The sequence below is a fragment of the Montipora foliosa genome, chromosome 6 (assembly GCF_036669935.1).
Source record: "Montipora foliosa isolate CH-2021 chromosome 6, ASM3666993v2, whole genome shotgun sequence".
NCBI lineage: Eukaryota > Metazoa > Cnidaria > Anthozoa > Scleractinia > Acroporidae > Montipora > Montipora foliosa.
The window spans coordinates 1742817-1756556 of NC_090874.1; the positions used below are offsets into that span (position 1 = coordinate 1742817).

The window sequence follows — 13740 nt, forward strand, 5'->3', positions numbered from 1 at the left end:
GCAGCAGATGTCAGCAAAACGATACATTTTACATTTTACATGATATTATTCAAATTACCAAATCAAGGAAGAAACCACTTTCGGGTATCTAATCATCTAAAAAGTAAGTAACTAGAACTTCATTTACGACTTTTGGAAATCACACCAACAGCATTATTTTATAATGATTTCTCCAGTGTCGTTGCCCAAATCAAGAGCGTTTTGCCTGAAAAATTACAAAGTTTAAACACATTCACGAAGACGGAAAGCATTGAAAGATGTGAGAATGAAAGCTGTAGTAAACAAACTTTTGCGCATTCATGCCGCTTTTATTACTTAATGGGGTTTTGTACGTCGTAGGCTGTTCGCGATCGTAACTGTATTTATCAAGCGTTCAAGATATTAACATTAATTATGCAAATAAAATTTGTTCCCATAGTTTATCAAGCACAATTTTTTTTATTCCCCTGGGTCTCCCGACGCGAGTGTTTTCTCTGAGATGCTAATAATTAAATTTCACTGGCTTCAGTAAGTCCAGCCACAAAATATTCATAGCACAATATCCTATCCAATATCCTGCATGTCAATGTATATTCCTTGAAGGCTTAAGTCAATGCAGTCATGTCAGGGGACCCAGAAAATTGCGCTTGATAAACTACGGGAACAAATTTCATTTGCAAACGATCTCAAACAGCCTACTATGTACAAAACCCTATTAACTAATAAAAGCGCCACGAATGCGCAAAAGATTGTTTACTATGGCTTTCATTCTCGCATCTTTCAATGCTTTCCGCAAATGTATTTGAACTTTGTCAATACGAAGGACGCGTGACTGTGATTGGACGACTGAGTCAATGCAGTCATGCCAGTAGAACCGGGGAAATAAAGAAATTTTGTGGTTGACAAACTATGGTCCGCCACCCTGGTAAGGGTCAGTTTGTTATCAACGGTCGAAGTTGTGGTAATTTTTGTGCTAAAGCACCGTCTTTGAATGCTGTTTTGTTGCAATATTCACCGCCAGACGTTGCTCAAAGTTCAATCTTTGTCAATTGATTTTGATGTGAAATTGTGACCGTGGGAATATTTTATCCAGGAATACTTGACTCAAATTGGTGGCACCTGAGAATTTAGTTTCCAGCCTTGGAATTTTACTATAACTGTTAACAACCACGAAATTGTGAAATGGCTCAAATCGCGTCGGATCTGGAAAATAACCACACAGGAAGGGAGGTATCCATGATGGCAATAAGGTCAGGCTTTTTAATTGAGATTTTTTTCATATAATTACCTTAAGCTTTTTATCTGGATTCTCATACAAATCCTTATATCTTTGTCGGCCATGCTCAGACTGAGCTTGGGGTGCCTGTGATCAAACTCAAGGGTTTGATATTACATGAAACTCATGGATAGCGTGTCATTGCAGTGTTCACCGGGGTTTCAAACCACGTGCACATGACAAAATTGGCGCCTCTTGGATGATTACCTTATTAATAATTAATGACATTGAGAATCATACTTCATTATTTTAGAGCTAAAGTGAGTAAGTTTTGCAACTCTTTTTCATTAGTTTACATGTAGAAATGTTGACCTCAATTTACCAAAAATATTTGTACTATTTTGATTGCCCGTGCTCTCAAGGTATAGGCAATTAACGTGATGTCACGAAAGAATCATCTTATTGCAGCTTTGAACAAAAAGTTCTATTTGGGCAAATTATGTTTAGCCTCCCCAAACAAAATTTTCCTTTATGTCCATGAACCTACTACATGTATACATAATGTAGATAATAACTAAGGACATTACAAATGCGAGTTACACAAAACACACATACACTGAGCGGAGTAAACTATAAGCACATGCGAGGGAGCATGCATACACTGCATCAGAATACCATTGACCCAGTGATCACCAAAATGCCCTCACATCATGCTCCGAACAGTTATGCAACACCTGAAAATGCCAGAATGCCAATAACCTGCCTGCAGATCACCCATCATTGATGCACCATAAACAAACCCTAACCCAAACAGTCACTTTGGTGGAATTAAGAAGGTTATATGATACCATTGGGGAATTCTTGTAAGGCATTAACAACTGCTAGTGCCATAAAATTGAAAATTATTCTGATTTCATCTCCTGTCCGACTCAAAAATTTCCTAATGTTACCTGTGTCACCAAGTACCCAGCTTAAAACTTTGGGGGTTAGGTGACCTTTACATTTATCCACTCGAACAAAAATGTAAATGCAGTTTAACACACATGTAATTTAACGTTTAATGATTAGGAGCAAGTGGACTCAGTGCTTGGCGTGGTGTTACATGTGTGTATAGATTACTCAATGATAAGTCATCTTCTCCACCAATTTTAGTACGTGATGATACCATAAGTGGACAAAAACAATGACAAATTATGTACATTTGAGAGAATTTCAAGGCATGTTTAAAAAACTTCACAATTCAGTTTGTTCTTCCACAACTGTGGATAACTGCTCGATCAAAGAGCATTGCAAACCAGAGTGCCTCATTTCAAAGTACCAAGAGAAATGGAGGCTCTGTGAGCAAGGAAGCTACGTCTTTGATGAAGTGGTTTTCTTGAGTGACAACAACAAAACGTACTTCCTTTGCTTGGGTGGAGGAGACTGTGTTGTCATTCTGCCATTACCATGGTAAGGAACTTAGTGGATGGAGGAGAACAACAAATTAAAGTAACCTTACGAAGGAACAAAATCTACTACATGAAGAGGGGTTTTTGACCAGAGAAAGTCTTGACACCTCAAAACGTATGTTCCAATTATATTCCCCACATGGCACCGTAACATTCGCACATGTAAACTGCACGTCATTTAGCAGGACACAACAGAAAGTTCAATACACAGTTTTGAATCCCCCTCACCACCCCTCTTAAGCGAATTTGAAGTTATTCTTATGAATATACCTCATGAGTTTCATCCAGTAGTTTTCTAAACTGCTCCTTCTTTCTTCTGTTTAAGTTTTCTATGTGCTCTTTGAAAAGGGTCTCTTTGTCACTTTTTCCCAGAGCATCAGCCATTCCCCAACGATGATCCTTACGCAAACTCTTTTTGGTCTCCTTCCATCCAACATCTGCATTTCGAACCTTAAGAGCAAAAATAGAGATAAATGAAGGATTATTTGTGACAAGACAGTTCCAAAGTTGTTAAATAGGAACTAGTTAAACAACATTATCGGAAACAATTTTTGCAAAATTATGCCAACATGTTATAACCCCTCAAGTAACGCTGAAGTTTAGATGCCTCTACACTTGAATGCGAAATGTTATTTTACACATTCAAAACTCTTGAAGGTCTCCAAAATTGGCACAATCATTTCTCAAAAGGCCTTGAACATTTCAAAACTCAACTCAAACCACAATCTTGGACAAAACTTGTCGGGAAAATGTGATAACCTAATTTATCTGTGTGATAAAGATTACATTCTTCCTACTTTCTCCCCCTCCCCCCATTCCAATGCTGGCTAAGAAATGGCCAAAGGCTTGCACAGTATTTTACACAACATTATCAACAATGGTGTGGGAAAGAGGGGGGAAAATAGCCTTTGTTTATGAGTGCATTTCCAAGAATGTTCACACCAGAACTTTTCCCAAGAGTTTTGACCAAGATTGCAGCTCCATGCTCAAACTTTTCAAGAATTGAGTTTCGAAGAAATGTGATGTCAACTTATTATTATTATTATTGTTAGTATTCCTATTACTAACATTATTATTAGTATTGACTTGTAGAGCGGTTTTCAACTGAGTGTCGAAAGTAATCAGTGAATTACTGTGGTTTTGCATTACTTCACTCAGTGATTGGTTCAAAGTTTTTGCGCCATTTTTCCAACCAATCAGAAGTGAAACCAAAACCAATCGTGGCTCGCGCGTTCACATTTTCGCATGCTTTGTGTCGGCTACATGAAATTACTTCGAGTTTTCATTGGTTTACTGGATTGTCTCCGTCCTTTTTGATTGGCCAAAGTAATTACTTTGGTTTTGGTTTTATGACACTCATTTGAAAACTGCTCTAAAGCGCAAGTATCTATATACACATTCAAGTGTGCTATTTACAAACTTGTAGTTAAGTAATAAAACAACACTAATATCGGTAATAATAGTGCAATAAAATAAAAATTATATAATTAAGTAAATACATACATATATATGTACAAAAACTGCTACAACTATTACTCGGTCAAAACTCAAGTGAATAAATGGGTTTTCAGGTTCTTCTTAAATGACTTGATAGACTGATCAACATTCCTAATTACTAATCGTAACGAATTTCATAAGGCAGGCATTGGATCAGTACTGTAAGCAGGCTACCCTTCAGAACAGAAGAGAAAGAACTTGCTTTTTTTCCATATTCTGAAAGTGTACTTATTTACCTGACTGCAAAAGTACACTGGCAAAATTATTGGCATTCATCCTAAGCAGACATCCATTTCTTTTGAGCAGTAAAAAATTATATAATAACTCTGCTATTAATTATTACACTATAACCTTGAGAGGCTAGGTGAACGAAAAGTTATGTCAAAGACTTACTTACCGGTAATAATAATGGCCTTTGTATGTACACAAATGATTTTGCAGACAAAATGGGATTGTTGGGATGATAGAATATTAAAAGACTACATTCTTAAATGCAGAGACAGTTTCTCCCTCATTCTACCAGACAATTCTAAACATGAGTAATGGTAGGAGGTTGCAGCAAAAGCCTATAGTACAGTACATTTTAAGCGCACAAACAGTCATAGTAAATCTACAGGTTAAGACATAATAATTATAATATATATATTTGGGACATTTGGGGTGGCTTTATAAGCTTAACCTCCATCCTAGACATCAGCACTGCACTGATGAGGCCCAGAAGGCCGAAAGAGTCCTGTCTGCAGTATACTATATATATATATATATATCTATCTATCTATCTATATATGGAAGAAAAAGACAAATAAACTACAAGTTCATCCCTACAAGACAGTTTCGTGGTCGCCCACTCACCAGGGGATTTATATATATATATATACTTCTTGAACTTGAATAGAATAAATTTAGAAAGCGTTCAACTCTGAGAGGAGCAGTGATAATAATGATCAATGGTAGCAAAATTTCAGTTCATCGTTTTATTGCTACAACGCTGTTTCGTATGGTCGAAGAATGACCACACTCATCAGGCAATTGCCTGTACGAAACAGCGTTGTAGCAATAAAACGATGAACTGAAATTTTACTACCATTGATCATTATTTTATATATATATAACTGCACATAATATAAGTGTAAAAGGATGAACATGACGCAAACTTCTAACTGCTCCAGCTTGAATACGACGTTTTGGCCTTCGGCCTTCTTCATCCCTACAAGCCTGTTTCGTGGTTGCCCACTAATCAGGGAATTTAATGAGAATTAAGAATTTGTGTACCCATATCGGACAGAAATTCCTTGACCTAGTAGTACAAGATGAAACCTCTGCCTCAAAGAAAAATTCCTAATCACCTATTGACCCGAACTATCAACACTAAACAAACGTAATGAACTAGTGTCTTCTTGCCACCACAGAAACAAAGCCCTCCTACGCAACAACTAAACTGTCAATTTCTCACTGCATAAATTAGACTAGTTAGATCATGTAAATTATATTGTATATAAGCGATGGTAAAGTTTATTCTCATTAAATCCCCTGATGAGTGGGCGACCACGAAACAGGCTTGTAGGGATGAAGTTGTAGTTTATTTGTTTTTTTCTTCCACAATATATATATATATATACATACAAATGTAAGAAGGAAAGTATTACTAGTTACTCGAGTTTCACGCTCAAGGCGATCATCAGACTGATCGTTGTTTACGAGAAGGTGTCATATATAAGTGTTCAAATTTAGGAACGGTTGCAGCGACGCTTCCGGTGATTGGTTGTCGTGAAAAACTTGTTTTCATGGCGGCATTTCGTTACCAGCTCAGATTTCTTGTTCAAGAGAAAGGCGTTTTTTGCGCTCAAGATGCAAAGTTTTTCAGATAAACACAGGTTGCAGCGAGAAGGGTTGCCTTTGTACGCTTTTGCTCTTTTTACGATGCGCCAGTTGATTGCGTAGTCGATGTTTTTGTCCTTTAAGTCCCAGATGTGCTTGGAAAGTACAGTGTCATGTGAGTGTTTTTTGTCATTGAAAGAAAGCTTGTGGTTGTTGTACCGTGTTTTGAATTCATTTTCCGTCATGCCAATGTAGGATCTTGAGTTACCGGAAGTTGTTGTGACAGTAGCTTGGTAGATAATGTTGCTGGTTAGGCATGCACCGTCAAGAGGGCAAAGGTTTTTGTTTCTACAATTGCATTTCTTCTCACTGGAGGACTCGTTGCACTCATTCAGGATCTTCTGGTTGTGGCTTTTGATTATGTTAGCCATGTTTGTAGTGCAGCTGTAGCTGACCTTGAGGTTGTTTCTATTGAATATTTTGTGGAGCTTGTGTGACTTTGGGAAATGTTTGTTTATCAGGCAAAGGAATGATTTAGCGATGTTGGTTCGAACATTCTGGCTGTATGGCGGGTTAAACCATATGATTTTTCTTGACCTGATTCTGGATTTTGCTCTTCCTTGGTTTTGATTTTGATTTGCAACATGATGGATTCGTTCTTTGTACCCGCTGGATTTCAGGGCGTTGTTGTACAACTGCGAGGTTTTATCGAACTCGTCTTGGTCGCATGACAAACTCGATACTCTAGTGCCTATGGATGTTGGAATTTGCCTAATTATAGAAGGTGGGTGATTGGATTTGGCGTTGATGTACAATGGATCGTTGTCAGGTTTTCTGTATGGGAAATACCTTCCAGTTGTTAGATTTAGCGTGACATCGAGATAATTCACCACCTTGAGGTTGCCTTGCACTGTTATTTTCAATCCAAGGTCTCCGATGACCTTAGAAAAGGCTTTTCTTGCTTTGTCGCCCGCTCTTGCGTTCATATTCTTAAAGACCGCCAGGCCGTCGTCTCTGTACAAGCCAATGTCCCCTTCCGGGAATTTCGATGATAATGTGTAACAGTGTACAATTGGTTAACCTAACAATGAACTCCCAGTAAGAGGATCCACAGGATACAATGTCTCTACGCGAATTTGTAGTTTAGTGGACGTAAAAGAAGCGGCAAAGAGACAAACTCTTGACTGTTTTGGACAGGGTTTAATATACGAGTTAGGGTTAGGGTCGCCCATCTTCAGGTTAAAAGTTAAAAACTAAAAAAATTATTTACAATGATTGCAAATCACAAAAATAGCGGCTCATAATTATATACAGAGCAGAAATATTGAACTTAAGGAAACAAACGTCTAAGCTACAAGGTGACATGGATCAAAGACAAATAGAACTATAAGTGGCAGAAGGAAATTCAACCAGAATTTAGCCAAAAACCTTTAAATCCTGCTATTAGTACTTTCTTGCCGGTGTTTTTGTTGTACAATGCTAAGAATCGAAGGTCATCATCATGAACGTTGGTGTGAGGCCACCATTTTGGAACAAATAAATAAAAATGTTATGTAGATGTTTTCTCCAAGCAATAAATCAAAAATAGACCACAAATAAAGAGAAGACACAACTTTAGTTTAAACTAAAGTTTTTTGGTGTAAACTTAAGTTGTGTCATCTCTTCATTTGTGGTCTATTGTATATTAATTTAACCAAATTGATATCAGTTTTTCATGATTCTGTCCTGTTATTGATCATAACATTGTCATAGTATCTGTGGATCCACGAGGCAATAGCCAAGATGAGGTTTTTTTACCCCATGGCTCACCATAACTGTAGAGAATAGAACTTTTTGCTTGAAGGATGATATGCCGTTCAATGCCGTTCAATGTCGGTTATGGAGACATATTCAGATGGAAATCGTAGAGCTTCACTTAGCAATTCAATTGAAATCAATGGTTAAAACTCTACTACGTCAAATGCAATGAACAAGGACATATCTTTGTGCTGGACGTTACTCAACCAAGATAGACTGCCTTGGTATTTTTCCATTGGTTTAGCTTCAGGTGGTTAGCAAGTTTGGCATTAATGCTGTCAAGGAGTGTTTTACTGATTCTGCTGATCTCAGCCTTAGCCGGCCAGGTGGATGAGGTGACATGTGGGTTTGTTGGCGAAGTTAGGCTTGTGATCTTTAGGATTAACGAAGGCTTAGCGTTTTGCAGTGATGTTAATTCTGTCATCTAGATGCATTTTCGTAGTGATGGCTTTGGCCTCTAGCTAGATGGAATTTGTCATGCCTTGGGTTACTTACTTGTAGGTCTCCAACAAAGGTAGGTGACAACACAATAGAACATTAAGTCCCCTACAAGCTGTATCACCCACCCAACCCAACCCACACAATGAACATAAACACTAACTACACCAATCCCTCCCCACTGGTAATTTCTAAAAAAAATCAACAAGAACATCTAACTAAATTATTAATCCTATGACATTTACAGCAGACAAGTTTAAAAGTATGAGCGTCATCAGCATCGAATACAACATGTAATCCAGTGAAGTAGAATGTTTTTACCTTACTCTTAAAAACATTAACATTAGATTCAGATGTTAGATCAGAAGGTAAGGTATTATTAAAATTTAATGATCGCATTGTTTTGTTTCACTATGGCTAAAGAAACTACAAGTATCATTGTAGGTGAAATGAAAATTTACACCTAAAAAATATAATAATATACAAATATAGAAGAAATTAGAAATTAACTAATGAAAACATGGTAATGTATAGTTTGAAATTTCAGTCAATTCTCTGTATAAAAATTAAATAATAGTTCTTCAGCAAATGGTTCCCTCACTAGTTTAGATATCTAGCCCCACGGTCCCATTCATGCTTAAGACTATCCTCAAGCATGCTTGCTTGTGATGTCAGTCAAGCAATCAGTAGCAAGGGCTGGAGTTTGAGTCACGAGTTCGTTGAAAATGGATGAGCTGTTTCTGCTGATGAGGAAGGCGAACCTCTTTTGTCTAACTATATAACTGTTCCTAGAACAGTTGCCAGAGCAGGATTACAAAAAATGTTTTAAGCAAAACCTTCGACGAATTTCCGTGGAGACGTGGAAGGTGGTGCAATTAATCAGCGGTGGATAAGTTAACAATTGGTAGCTTGCTTTGCTTGTTCGGAATGGTCGATGACCTGGAAGCCTCATAAGGGAAAGGCGTCCTGAACATATTTGAGTAGAAATGATTCACAGGTCCTTAAGACAACAGCTGGATGAAGTAATGCTACACCTTAAATCAAAACTTCATTATGAAAGATCAAGCTATCAAATTACCACCCTCTTCCTTATTGCTCAGCTTTCGAGAGTTGTTTACCTAGCACAGTTCAAGAGCACTGCAGAGCACTCTTGAGCTGAGCTGCAGATCCTGTGAAGTTTTAAGCAACTACGCCTCATTTTTAAGCAAGCAAGCAATGCCATGTTTGGTCAGTCACACCTGTGACAAGCTAGGAATGTGCTAGGTAACCAAATATTGGCCAAGCAAGCAAGGTTCTGGAGCGAATGTGACTGCAGGGTAGGTCAATGTTAAAAATGTCAAATGCAGCTCTTTTAGATCTCTCCATTGTGCCTCTCAAGCATAGTATTGCAGATCTCAGCAATGAAAACAAGGTTTTGGCCCGCAATCTGAGATTGTTTGAGAATAACATTCTCCCTTCTTAATGGCAATCAACTCAGCAAGCCTGGAGTGATACCTCATACATTCTTTACCCATTCCGCCAGTTGTCGAGACAACTAGCGTGTTCCGTGTTTGATGTTGAGGACTCTTGTAGAGTATAATCACTTCTTCTGGAAGTCGCTATACGTTCGGCATTTGAGTGGCAAACCCCTGATAGTGTTGTCTACCGTAAAGAGCTCCTCACAAACACACGTAGACGGAATATCATCAATTAGCCAGTCATAGCGTAACTTGTTGGCGTCACAAAATTCCCTCTTCTTTAAATCAAAACCCATCCCCTTGACAGACAGCACCATCAACCAGATTGACACTCCCTTCTCTGTTCACGCCATTTCCTTGATGTCATCTGCAGTTTTTTTCAGTGACTAGTCTTTCTTCCTTCTAGCAGCTTGATATGCTAATTTTACTTGGGATTCATCTGGTAGCGGATGGGCTTGGGACACAATTTTTTCGTCGAGGGGCTTGGTTACTTTGACCGATGATGTATATTTGTGCTCTGCTTCACAGCAAGGATTCATGAATGCAAGCCCACCCAAGCAGACCGGCAGGGCCAGGATTTCCCTATCACTCTGATCACATTTTATGCTCCATGACCACTGGAATAAGCACATTCGATATTGCATTCTCCAGCGGCTCTAGAGCGTCCTGTACACCAGGAAATGTTCTCAAGAAACAGGTCTACCGGTGCTTTAGGCCAAAGATGAAGGCAGCATATGACGCTTGAGGCTGTGAAACTGCGAATTCAGCCAACTTAACAATTTCATTGACCCAGTTAGTCACCTTTTCATCAACATATCCCTCCAGATATTCTCTTGACCCAATCACTGTCCCTAGGTGTTTCTGTCCATGCATTGTCACATTGACAGCCATATCCCTGAACGAACAAAATTATATATGAAATGAAAACATACACAGAACTGCAGATAAGCTATGATCCTCGCAGTTATGATAGCAATTTTAGCAATAGTGAAGAGAAGTCTGAAAAATTCAGGACTTCAATGGGGTTTGAACCTGTCACCTCGCGATACCGGTGTGACGCTCTAACCAACTGAGCTTCTAAGCCGCTGATGTTGGGAGCTGGGAAGTCATTGACGTTGGGATATGTGTTAAAAAACATTGTATCTGATCTGATTTTAAAAATTTGGTTACATATATATACATTAGATACAAAATAGTCTTAAACTGAATTGTCAGTTGCAACTGCAGCCTTCTTCAGAGTAAAATATGCAGTTCTAAGTGAGGGTTTGTCATTTAAATAAAATCATTGTTTCTCCTGGGGTTTCATCAAGGTTTTGTAAACAGAAAGGAATGGCTTTCGTTCATTCACTACATTCTTGTCTTTTGTGGAGTGCCACGATTCCAGAGAAAATTCTCTTGTGCCAATAATTGTTACCATTCTTTTCTAAGATCTGGACACAGTTGACGCAAATGTCATGTTCCGTGTTTTCAGCACGGTCTTTAATTGCCGTTTCTCTATTATTACGTGTGCCTGCTTTGTGTTTGTGAAATTGCAACACCGGCACTTAACTTTGTAAACAACTCCTTTTGTTTGGATCTCATTTGGAGAAACAAAAAGATCATAGAAGACAATTTTTTATCTATATATGACCACATTTTAAAACCAGATCAGTAGCAAGGGCTAGAGTTTGAGTCACGAGTTCGTTGAAAATGGATGAGCTGTTTCTGCTGATGAGGAAGGCGAACCTCTTTTGTCTAACTATACAACTGTTCTTAGAACAGTTGCCAGAGCAGGATTACAAAAAATGTTTTAAGCAAACCTTCGACGAATTTCCGTGGAGACGTGGAAGGTGGTGCAATTAATCAGCGGTGGATAAGTTAACAATTGGTAGCTTGCTTTGCTTGTTCGGAATGGTCGATGACCTGGAAGCCTCATAAGGGAAAGGCGTCCTGAACATATTTGAGTAGAAATGATTCACAGGTCCTTACGACAACAGCTGGATGAAGTAATGCTACACCTTAAATCAAAACTTCATTATGAAAGATCAAGCTATCAAATTACCACCCTCTTCCTTATTGCTCAGCTTTCGAGAGTTGTTTACCTAGCACAGTTCAAGAGCACTGCAGAGCGCTCTTGAGCTGAGCTGCAGATCCTGTGAAGTTTTAAGCAACTACGCCTCATTTTTAAGCAAGCAAGCAAGCAATGCCATGTTTGGTCAGTCACACCTGTGACAAGCTAGGAATGTGCTAGGTAACCAAATATTGGCCAAGCAAGCAAGGTTCTGGAGCGAATGTGACTGCAGGGTAGGTCAATGTTAAAAATGTCAAATGCAGTTATGATAGCAATTTTAGCAATAGTGAAGAGAAGTCTGAAAAATTCAGGACTTCAATGGGGTTTGAACCTGTCACCTCGCGATACCGGTGCGACGCTCTAACCAACTGAGCTTCGAAGCCGCTGATGTTGGGAGCTGGGAAGTCATTGACGTTGGGATATGTGTTAAAAAACATTGTATCTGATCTGATTTTAAAAATTTGGTTATATATATATATATATATATTAGATAAAAAATAGTCTTAAACTGAATTGTCATTTGCAACTGCAGCCTTCTTCAGAGTAAAATATGCAGTTCTAAGTGAGGGTTTGTCATTTAAATAAAATCATTGTTTCTCCTGGGGTTTCATCAAGGTTTTGTAAACAGAAAGGAATGGCTTTCGTTCATTCACTACATTCTAGTCTTTTGTAGAGTGCCACGATTCCAGAGAAATTCTCTTGTGCCAATAATAATTATTGTTACCATTCTTTTCTAAGATCTGGACACAGTTGACGCAAATGTCATGTTCCGTGTTTTCAGCACGGTCTTTAATTGCCGATTCTCTATTATTGCGTGTGCCTGCTTTGTGTTTGTGAAATTGCAACACCGGCACTTAACTTTGTAAACAACTCCTTTTGTTTGGATCTCATTTGGAGAAACAAAAAGATCATAGAAGACAATTTTTTATCTATATATGACCAAATTTTAAAACCAGATCAGATAAAACGGTTTTTTAACACATATCAACATGATGACTGATCGCCTTTCAAACATCTACAAGCACTTCTTGTCATTCGGAAAGTAAATGAACTCCTGGCCAGTTGTGTTCAGAAGATCCCACCATATTTTTTAGTCCCATTATAGAGCCAGCCCCAATTGCATTGTCTGCAAACCAGCATTGCTTTACACTGAGCGAAGACTGTAGACTCGTAATCAAAGGCTGGATGCTTGAAGCATAGAGGCCCATAGCCAGAGGGTCACCTTGGGTCACTCCTTCTGCCGACATGATTTCTTTGCCACCTGTGATGAATAGCCATGCTGGCTGTCTATACATGTTAATTTCATAGGCTGCAATTATTGGGCAGAAAACTCTTACTAATATTATGAAATGCAGCCCCTCTGTTCAATGCATTACATGCATCAGTGGCATCAATGAGCAGTACAACATCGGTATCACCCCCCTCAAATGTGATATGCATTGCATGTATCCCTGCTTCACTTCCTAACTTCTGGCTAGCGCACATTTGTGAGCCACTCGCCTCCAAGACTCCTTTACACACTAATAATTTTTATAATAATAATAATAATAATAATAATAATAATAATAATTGCTGCGAAGCCGGAGGCGAGCAGCATCACTAATCTCGACAAGTATCAGAGTGCAGGATCACTGTGTCACATAAGCTAGCAAAAATCTTGATTTTTCGAAAATTTGTCTTTGGTTAAGGATTTTTCGGAACGCTCAAACAATGGAATATTCCCTGGATTCTCCAGGCTGTGTTTTTCTGTTGCCTTAGGTAAGAATTATTTTAACTATAGCTATGTCAAACTCAAGTGTGTTCATCTCTGGAAGCATTCATCAAGGTCACGAACGTTTCAGTGACATTTCACGGAGAAGACAATTAGTTTTTTGGCCCTGTCAGGATTTACCAATCGAAGAGTGGACTGCCGCCACCGTCGATCACATCCTCGTGGAAGGAGATTGACTTTATTTGGATGCTCTTGAAAGTAGATCCATTCCTGACACAGAGACGTTGTCTCTGAACTATTTACCTGATGCAGTATGTTGGTCTATGGAG

General features: G+C 38.6%; 1 protein-coding gene across 2 annotated transcripts in view; it reads right to left on the minus strand.

The window, feature by feature from the left end:
- The window catches only part of LOC138006246 (transcription elongation regulator 1-like), a 58549-nt gene that overhangs the window by 10577 nt on the left and 34232 nt on the right, over positions 1 to 13740 (minus strand). For both annotated transcript variants that reach the window (XM_068852462.1, XM_068852463.1), the window contains one exon: positions 2914 to 3093. In XM_068852462.1, coding sequence (XP_068708563.1) covers positions 2914 to 3093 — 180 coding nt within the window. The remainder of the gene's footprint in view (positions 1 to 2913; positions 3094 to 13740) is intronic.